This window comes from Lutra lutra, chromosome 9 (assembly GCF_902655055.1).
Source record: "Lutra lutra chromosome 9, mLutLut1.2, whole genome shotgun sequence".
NCBI lineage: Eukaryota > Metazoa > Chordata > Mammalia > Carnivora > Mustelidae > Lutra > Lutra lutra.
Window position 1 is genome coordinate 114,865,564 of NC_062286.1, and position 10,427 is coordinate 114,875,990.

Sequence of the window (10,427 nt, forward strand, 5' to 3'; positions counted from 1 at the left end):
GGAATCTTAAAGTAGGTCTCCTCTGGGATGCTCACTACCCTAGTTGGCCCACTGCCCAGACTTGGGGATGCTCACTGAGGCAGAAGGTAGGGAGTCTAAGGAGTGGGGGATGTCTGGACAGAAAGGAGCAGGAGGTGAGTTAGTTGAGGTCTCATGGGGCTCCTGGCCAGCCCTCTCTCAGCTAGGTTTGTCAGTGGGTCCTTTCTAGAGCTCGGGGAAAGAGGTAGGGTTAGTGGAAAGAATGGCAGCCCAGGGCTACCTAGCTAGAAGTTCTCAATGACCTGCACCTGAGACAGACATCTGAGCACTTCAAGAAAAAGCCGCTGCCAGTTGCTAAGGGAGCCCTCATGGTATCACCACACCCTTGCAGGGACTCTCTACAGCTCAGCCAAGCTCTGGCCCTGCTCACCCTTCCGCCCTGCCCCTCTTCTCAAAGCCCCTGATGCCCCACACCAAGTACCTGTAACATCGGCTGGAGGGAGGTGGCTAGAGGTAAGGCCAGACTCCTTGGCCAGCTCTAGCCACATCACACCTGGCCCAAGCAGGGCTAGGGACTGGAGGGATGGGGGGGGGGGGTGGCTACTGCCCTCCCCCTCCCTGGGGCCTCAGGCCCTAGGCCAGGGCTCAAGAGACACAGGCAGCGGCATGGGGTTGCCCTTCTATTGGTCCAAGTCCTGAGTGTAGTCTGGGTGAGACATGGAGGTGAGGAGGCCCACGAGGCTCAGCAGCGTGGAGAAAAGCAGAAGGAAGGAGGCGGAGAAGAGCAGGGTGGGGAGGGCGCTGAGCACCAGCAGGATGATGGCGGGCAGCAGGTGGCGCCACACTGCGGCCATGACGGGCCACAAGGAGCTCAGCAGGTAGGAGCCGGTGGTGAAGAGCGCATGGCAGAGCATCAGGGCCAGCAGCAGGTAGAGGAAGCCCTCCAGCCCCCACAGCACACGCTGGAGTGGCTGCCGCCAGCCCGACGTGGCCCACCACTGGACCCAGCTCCGAGGCACGTAGCACAGGCACCAGCGCACCCAGTCCTGCCGCGTGACCCAGGCCGACCAGGGCACGGCCCGAGGTGGCCCCTCACCGGCCCCGATGACATCTGTCTCCACTTGCGGCTGCTGCGTCATGGCTGGTGCACCTGGGGAGAGGGCCGGGCCAGCTGCAGCAGCAGCCCTGGAGGTGCCTGGGACCTCCAGACAAATGGGGGTGCAGGGGTCGGGAGGGTACCAGCATGCATGGGCGGGGCTTTGAGCTGGGGCCTGGGTCTTACCTCTAGGCAGAGCCCCCTATGTCATGTTGCTTCCTGCAGCACCCAGGATGGCCTAGGAGCCCAAGCAGAGCCCCCAGTGTCCCTCACCCCCTTCCCGGCCTGCCCCCCCGCTGAGGATCCCCATTGTGACCCGGGTGGGGGTGGGGTCCAGCCAAGAGAGGAGCCACTGCAGGATGGGAGGCTCACCTGAATCTCTCTCCATGGACCCTCCAGGCTGTCAGGGGGGTCTGGTGAGCCCACAGAGGCAGATGCTCATGCTTTCTTGTGGGAAGCCCTCTTTGGGTCCCTGTTCCCACCCTGCTAACTAATATCCAGTCCCACTCTGTTCTCTTGTAAGTCTTTCCAGACACTCACTCTCTGGAACCACAGAAGAGGCCAGAATGGCCACCCCCAACTCACAAGCTCAGAGGTGGCTGCCACTGCCTGCCCCGGGCTCCCTGTCCCTTAGCTCGCCTTCAATTTCTGTCTCAGACTTGGACCAAGATACCAAAAGTCCCCTGCAGTTCAGGCCGGAGATAAAGGGGTACCCTACTGTCTGCTCAACCCAGGACAGAGGGAAAGGTGATCTGGGGAAGCAGCACAGCCAGTGTATTTCTGGAGGGCGCTCAGGCCCAAGGATGGAGGCAGAAAGCCAGGCCAAGCAGGGCCCAGGGCATGCCATGGACTCCCAGGAGCAGCCCCAGTCCCGGGAGAAGCAGGAGCAGAGCCTCTTGAGGGCTGAGTTGTCCTGTGACTGCCCCCGGAGGTGGGAGTACAGCCGCCTGCTGTCCTGGACCCTCGCCGGCCCCCTGACTCTGGCCTCCCGGGAGAAGTATGGGCTATGGCTGGGGGCGGCCTGTGGGCCTACAGAGAGAGAGGGTGGTGGCTGGGCTTCGGGAAGTGGACCTCTTGCTGGCCTGCCTACTCCTGTCTGCCTGCCAGGCTGCTTGCACACTCACCAGTGGAGCAGGTCAAAGGCCAGGAAGCTGACCAGGAGCAGCAGCAGCAGCAAGGCTGGGCCAGCTGGGGAAGAGACTGCACAAATCATCAGCCCCAGTGCCCCCCACCCTAAGACGCTGTCCCAGAGCTGGGCCGTGCTAGGCCCCAGGGGGACATACATGGACCCGCTGGACTACAGGACCCCTCCCTAGTACGCAGGCCTCTGGGAGGGACTGGTATAGGATAAGCAAGGGCTTTGGGCCTGGGTAAGCAGAGCTGGGTCATGGAGGGAGGTGGAGGTGACAGGAAGGACTAGTGTTGGGAGAGAGTGGGGGTGGGTGGGTGTGTGGGAGGGGGCGAGGCCCTAGCAGACACACCAGACAGCTCCGTGGGAATCTCCCCCACCCCACACACACCCCCACCACACCCTCCTCACTTCCCTCTTCAGTCAGCTGTTCTGGGACTGGGCAGCTGGGGCATTGTGACCTACTTCCATGTGGGGCCCTGGGGTACGGAGGGGGCTGCTGCTGGTTTTGGCATCCTAAGCAGTTGGTGGCTTAGGCAGGACTTAGGCAGAAGGGAGTCAGTGATTTCTGAGAACCAAGACTCATCCTCTTGCCTTGGCAAATTCTCTGCCCCAGGACACCCCAGCAAGGATCTGAGTTACCAGGAAGGCATTCTAAGTGGGCAGTTGAGCAAGAGGGGAAGGGCTGCTTTCTTTCTCCTGTGGGTTCCCAGAGCTCTGTGTCCAGGGGCAATCATTCAATCTTCCTGTCGGCAGCTCTCTCTCCCCTGAGAGCTGGGGGCTGCCTGTGGGCCCCTGTGGGGGAATTTTCAGGACTGAAGCCCTGAAATGCAGAGACAGGCTCTTCCAGGAAGCATCTTGAGACTTTCTGGGGCTGGGCTCCCATGGGATTGCTACAGGGTGGGGCAGGAGGGGGCTGTTTCTAAGCTCTGTGGTCTGTGGGAAGTGTTCCAGGTACTGGGATTCCAGAAACGGCACCGATAATGTAAGAGGGCTGCAACATAGTAACCCCCGAACGGAAGGTTAGAGTTACCCTCTGAGAATGAAAGTAAGGCAAATGAACATATTAGGAAGGGACTGATCATCTGAAAAGGAAGCCTATCCCCATGATGATCGGTAAATGGCTGGTGGCTACAGAGGTTCCAGCCCATCTCAGATTCGTGACTTATGAGGCTAGAGTGAAGGGGATCGTAACTTAGAACAGAATCCTTGTCCACATATCATACTTCGAGGGAAAAATGTTGGGGCTGGTGGAGGGGGATAGTGGCCATACAGTCCTTCAGAGAGGAGATGCAGGAATCAGGCAGCATATCTGCCTCTAGCCGCCCCTGTCCAAAGACTCAAGCCTGGTGAACTTGACATTGACACAGAGCCAATGCCCCTGGCTCTTGGGACCATTCATTGATTGTTTTTGCTCTGGCTCCTCCCAGAGGAATAAAGCAATGCCCGCAGAATTCTGAGGGAAAATAATTTCCAACCTAAAAACATAGATATGGCCAAATGATTCTCAAGTATGAGAGTAGAATAAAGACATTTTAAGCCATGCACGTTCTCAAAAATCTGACCTCACATACACTCTTCTAGAAAGCTACTGGAGGATGTGTTTCCGTGTAACAAGGCATTAAACTAAGGGGACAATATGGGAGTCAAGAAATGAGGCTAAACACAGGAAAGCAATGATGAAAGAGGCTCAGGGTGTCAGCTGTGCTTCCGAGGGAAGAAAGCAAACAACCCGGGCTGGAATCAAAAGCCAGATGCTCCAGGAGGCATGTCTCCAGAAGAAAATGAGATTATCTCTGGTTTTTAGAGATGCTCAAAATGTTCAGTTCTGTTGGTCGCTTTGGGATTAAATTAGTAATTGATGCCTAGAAAACCAAACAAATGATAAAACAAAGCAATTGCTAACTTCAGAAACACAAAAAGTTGGACAATAATATTTACATGGTCATAATAGAAGCACTGAATATTGACTCCAGTGACTTAGCTCTTTGGAAGGATGGAAGGAGTTTGTTGGTGTGTTTGGGGATACATGTTGGGGAGGGTGGTAGGAAAGCAAAATCCTTAATTCCATAGCAGGAAACCTAAAGATAACATTTAGACATAGAAAAATTAAGAAATGGCAACAGAGGTATAGACTTAAATATAAGGAGAAATAACAATTAAAAGTAGCTGATCTGCAATTAGATTTTAAGCCAAAGACTATAATAAGAGATGAGGAAGGACACTATATCATACTCAAAGGAACTGTCCAACAAGAAGATCTAACAATTTTAAATATCTATGCCCCTAACGTGGGAGCAGCCAACTATATAAACCAATTAATAACAAAATCAAAGAAACACATCGACAAGAATACAATAATAGTAGGGGATTTTAACACTCCCCTCACTGAAATGGACAGATCATCCAAGCAAAATATCAACAAGGAAATCAAGGCCTTAAATGACACACTGGACCAGATGGACATCACAGATATATTCAGAACATTTCATCCCAAAGCAACAGAATACACATTCTTCTCTAGTGCACATGGAACATTCTCCAGAATAGATCACATTCTTGGTCCTAAATCAAGTCTCAACTGGTATCAAAAGATTGGGATCATTCCCTGCATATTTTCAGACCACAATGCTCTAAAGCTAGAACTCAATCACAAGAGGAAATTTGGAAAGAACCCAAATACATGGAGACTAAACAGCATCCTTCTAAAGAATGAATGGGTCAACCAGGAAATTAAAGAAGAATTGAAAAAATTTATGGAAACAAATGATAATGAAAACACAACGGTTCAGAATCTGTGGGACACAACAAAGGCAGTCCTGAGAGGAAAATATATAGCGGTACAAGCCTTTCTCAAGAAACAAGAAAGATCTCAGGTACACAACCTAACCCTACACCTAAAGGAGCTGGAGAAAGAACAAGAAAGAAACCCTAAACCCAGCAGGAGAAGAGAAATCATAAAGATCAGAGCAGAAATCAATGAAATAGAAACCAAAAAAACAATAGAACAAATCAACGAAACTAGGAGCTGGTTCTTTGAAAGAATTAATAAGATTGATAAACCCCTGGCCAGACTTATCAAAAAGAAAAGAGAAAGGACCCAAATAAATAAAATCATGAATGAAAGAGGAGAGATCACAACAAACACCAAAGAAATACAGACAATTATAAGAACATACTATGAGCAACTCTACGCCAACAAATTTGACAATCTGGAAGAAATGGATGCATTCCTAGAGACATATAGACTACCACAACTGAACCAGGAAGAAATAGAAAGCCTGAACAGACCCATAACCAGTAAGGAGATTGAAACAGTCATCAAAAATCTCCAAACAAACAAAAGCCCAGGGCCAGACGGCTTCCCGGGGGAATTCTACCAAACATTTAAAGAAGAACTAATTCCTATTCTCCTGAAACTGTTCCAAAAAATAGAAATAGAAGGAAAACTTCCAAACTCATTTTATGAGGCCAGCATCACCTTGATCCCAAAACCAGACAAGGATCCCAACAAAAAAGAGAACTACAGACCAATATCCTTGATGAACACAGATGCAAAAATTCTCGCCAAAATACTAGCCAATAGGATTCAACAGTACATTAAAAGGATTATTCACCACGACCAAGTGGGATTTATTCCAGGGCTGCAAGGCTGGTTCAACATCCGCAAATCAATCAATGTGATACAACACATTAATAAAAGAAAGAACAAGAACCATATGATACTCTCCATAGATACTGAAAAAGCATTTGACAAAGTACAGCATCCCTTCCTGATCAAAACTCTTCAAAGTGTAGGGATAGACGGCACATACCTCAATATTATCAAAGCCATCTATGAAAAACCCACCGCAAATATCATTCTCAATGGAGAAAAACTGAAAGCTTTTCCGCTAAGGTCAGGAACACGGCAGGGATGTCCGTTATCACCACTGCTATTCAACATAGTACTAGAAGTCCTAGCCTCAGCAATCAGACAACAAAAGGAAATTAAAGGCATCCAAATCGGCAAAGAAGAAGTCAAACTATCACTCTTCGCAGATGATATGATACTCTATGTGGAAAACCAAAAGACTCCACTCCAAAACTGCTAGAACTTGTACAGGAATTCAGTAAAGTGTCAGGATATAAAATCAATGCACAGAAATCAGTTGCATTTCTCTACACCAACAACAAGACAGAAGAAAGAGAAATTAAGGAGTCCATCCCATTTACAATTGCACCCAAAACTATAAGATACCTAGGAATAAACCTAACCAAAGAGACTAAGAATCTATACTCAGAAAACTATAAAGTACTCATGAAAGAAATTGAGGAAGACACAAAGAAATGGAAAAATGTTCCATGCTCCTGGATTGGAAGAATAAATATTGTGAAAATGTCTATGCTACCTAAAGCAATCTACACATTTAATGCAATTCCTATCAAAGTAACATCCATTTTTTTCAAAGAAATGGAACAAATAATCCTAAAATTTATATGGAACCAGAAAAGACCTCGAATAGCCAAAGGAATATTGAAAAAGAAAGCCAAAGTTGGTGGCATCACAATTCCGGACTTCAAGCTCTATTACAAAGCTGTCATCATCAAGACAGCATGGTACTGGCACAAAAACAGACACATAGATCAATGGAACAGAATAGAGAGCCCAGAAATGGACCCTCAACTCTATGGTCAACTCATCTTCGACAAAGCAGGAAAGAATGTCCAATGGAACAAAGACAGCCTCTTCAATAAATGGTGTTGGGAAAATTGGACAGCCACATGCAGAAAAATGAAATTGGATCATTTCCTTACACCACACACGAAAATAGACTCAAAATGGATAAAGGATCTCAATGTGAGAAAGGAATCCATCAAAATCCTCGAGGAGAACACAGGCAGCAACCTCTTCGACGTCAGCCGCAGCAACATCTTCCTAGGAACATCACCAAAGGCAAGGGAAGCAAGGGCAAAAATGAACTTTTGGGATTTCATCAAGATCAAAAGCTTTTGCACAGCAAAGGAAACAGTGAACAAAACCAAAAGACAACTGACAGAATGGGAGAAGATATTTGCAAATGACATATCAGATAAAGGGCTAGTGTCCAAAATCTATAAAGAACTTAGCAAACTCAACACCCAAAGAACAAATAATCCAATCAAGAAATGGGCAGAGGACATGAACAGACATTTCTGCAAAGAAGACATCCAGATGGCCAACAGACACATGAAAAAGTGCTCCATATCACTCGGCATCAGGGAAATACAAATCAAAACCACCATGAGATATCACCTCACACCAGTCAGAATGGCTACAATTAACAAGTCAGGAAATGACAGATGCTGGCGAGGATGCGGAGAAAGGGGAACCCTCCTACACTGTTGGTGGGAATGCAAGCTGGTGCAACCACTCTGGAAAACAGCATGGAGGTTCCTCAAAATGTTGAAAATAGAACTACCCTATGACCCTGCAATTGCACTGCTGGGTATTTACCCTAAAGATACAAACATAGTGATCCGAAGGGGCACGTGCACCCGAATGTTTATAGCAGCAATGTCTACAATAGCCAAACTATGGAAAGAACCTAGATGTCCATCTACAGACGAATGGATAAAGAAGATGTGGTATATATACACAATGGAATACTATGCAGCCATCAAAAGAAATGAAATCTTGCCATTTGCGATGACGTGGATGGAACTAGAGGGTATCATGCTTAGCGAAATAAGTCAATCGGAGAAAGACAACTATCATATGATCTCCCTGATATGAGGGAGAGGAGATGCAACATGGGGGGTCGAGGGGGTAGGAGAAGAGTAAATGAAACAAGATGGGATTGGGAGGGAGACAAACCATAAGTGACTCTTAATCTCACAAAACAAACTGAGGGTTGATGGGGGGAGGGGGTTGGGAGAGGGGGTGGGGTTATGGATATTGGGGAGGGTAGGTGCTATGGTGAGTGTTGTGAAGTGTGTAAACCTGGCGATTCGCAGACCTGTACCCCTGGGGATAAAAATATATGTTTATAAAGCTGTAAAAAAAAAAAAAAGTAGCTGATCTGGGAATGGAGAAGCATACAAAAGAGTCTTCTATTGCAAACTTAAATGGGATTTACCTTTAAAACTGTATTCTGTTGGGGTGCCTGGGTGGCTCAGGGGGTTAAGCCTCTGCCTTCAGCTCAGGTCATGATCTCAGGGTCCTGGGATCAAGCCCCACATTGGGCTCTCTGCTCAGCAGGGAGCCTGCTTCCCCCTCTCTCTCTGCCTGCCTCTCTGCCTACTTGTGATCTCTCTCTGTGTCAAATTAAAAAACAAAAACAAAACTGTATTCTGTTGTATTTTGGTTAAATGATTTAAAGAAAAGAAAATTAATATAGGATCATATTATAGAGATCAGGAATATACCCTCCCAGGATGAATGAAATACCAATTTCCAAATGTTATGTGTATGTGCTCTTGTAGCTTGAGATCCGACTTCCAGTGACAGCATCAAACACCATCAAACTTGAAAGTTATGGATCTCATGCATTTTAGATGGAGGTGCTCTAAGCCTCATTGTGCTGCTCAGCCTTTATTTAATGTGCCCTTGAATCTCCTGGGGTTGAATCCTCTGGAGCTCTTGTTAAAATGCAGATTCTCAATCAGTAGGTCTGGGGTGGGATTTCTGCATTTCTAACATGTGCCCAGGGGGTGCTGGTGCTCTCGGTCCTCAGCCACACTTTGAGGGGCAGGGCTCTCGAAGACCTTGATGTACAAAAGAGAGATAGCTGTAGGAGGTGGTGAGCAGAGGATGGGGCATGTAGCCAAGGTGCCATAGGAGGGAGTCCCCATTAATGCCCACCTGCATCACAGGGAGAACACCTAGGGCAGAGTACGTTCTGCCCCAGCACAAGGGACAGAAGATTAGGAAGCCCAGGAAGGCAGTAGATTCCACTACTACTCTCTTTGTGTAGCCAAACACATAGCCTCCTTTCTTTTCTTGATATTGTTTTATTCCATCCATTTATGTGGGACTAAGAGGACTGTCTGAAGTTGTTTTCCTGCTTTTAATTCATCTGGTTACCTTCAGGACCACCTAGGAAAACACGTATTATCTCACTTCATCATTGGAGGTACTGCTAAGATGCCAGTGAGCTGGAGTCGTACAAGCCAGGGGAAGAGCCCAGGGTGATGAGGTGGGAAGGTGTGGGTGGGGAAGAACTCTGTCATGAAGGGCCTCACAGGTGAGCCCCCAGGGTCTGAAGCGAGGAAGAACCTGACCTGATTTAGCTGCTGTGGGTGGGAGCCTCAGGAGGCTGAGATGTCCTACCCTGGTCCCCCCTCTACCCCCTCACACCTGCCTGGCAAACTTGGGTGAGGTTGGGGCCAGAGTCAGAGTAGTGGCCAGAGTGGGCTTTCGAGGAAGGGGAGCAGCGCTCAGGACCTGCTCAGACTCACTTCTAGCTCTATGGAAGCCTGTCCTGACCTCACACCCCAGAAGGAAACCTCAGTGTACAATATTGTCTTTCTACCCCTGACCCGGCCAGCCCAGCGCTTCCCGAACCCTTGGCTTTGGCGCTCCTTTGGTGTTTTTTTCTAATTCCCCCTCTGGTGCCTGGGACCTAGCTATCCAGGTAGGGCGCTCCAGGGCAGAAGAGGTACCCCGTGGGCCTTCTCCCGGTTACTCCTTTCAGGGGCTCTCTATCCAGAGTGCGTGGGTTGGGCCAGATACCTCGAGGGGCTCCAGAGCTGGTGTCTGTGAGGTCGCCCCTGGGGACCTAGTTCCAGGGGTTCCGCGTGGGATTTCTTTCGAGAGATGACTTGAGATTGGGCCGTCGGTGTGGTGATTTGGGGTGATTCAAATTCTTTACATAGAGACCCTGCCCCCCCCCCCCCCCCCAAAAAAAAATCATCGCTCAGGGCGGCACACGCTCCAGGACTTCCTGGCCACGTCTGGCCATCGCTTCCTTGGTGGGGATGGCAGTATCTCCCCTGCGGGCTCCTCTCAAGGACAAAGCACCGGCCAGAGGCGCAGAGCGGACCCATTGCCATCCTTCTGGGAGGCGATCTGGCGTGGGGGAATTAAAGAGGGCTAGCGAACCGGGATGGGAAAGGCTCTGTGCTCTGGAATCCCCGGATCTAGGGCAGCCCCCGCCCGCAGAGACCCAGGCTGCCGGCCCCCAGAGGAAAATGAGGCAGGGATAGGGGAGGCAGCGGAGAGGTTGGAACTGGCGAGCATCAGGCCGCGGTCCCTCCACCTCA

General features: G+C 49.2%; 2 protein-coding genes across 2 annotated transcripts; both read right to left on the reverse strand.

Annotated features, from left to right (window-relative positions):
- Window positions 1–617: 617 nt before the first annotated feature.
- Window positions 618–1,348, reverse strand: TMEM239 (transmembrane protein 239). The gene is made up of 2 exons (XM_047747172.1): window positions 1,262–1,348; window positions 618–1,129 (listed from the first exon to the last, which is right to left on the reverse strand). The coding sequence occupies exon 2, from the start codon at window positions 1,116–1,118 to the stop codon at window positions 660–662; it is 459 nt and encodes a 152-aa protein (XP_047603128.1). The 5' UTR covers window positions 1,119–1,129; window positions 1,262–1,348; the 3' UTR covers window positions 618–659.
- Window positions 1,349–1,446: 98 nt separating this feature from the next.
- Window positions 1,447–2,736, reverse strand: C9H20orf141 (chromosome 9 C20orf141 homolog). The gene is given in 3 exon segments (XM_053447883.1): window positions 1,447–2,104; window positions 2,200–2,344; window positions 2,347–2,736. Coding segments are annotated over 3 exon segments (501 nt in total). The 5' UTR covers window positions 2,465–2,736; the 3' UTR covers window positions 1,447–1,866.
- Between the last annotated feature and the right edge of the window lie 7,691 nt (window positions 2,737–10,427).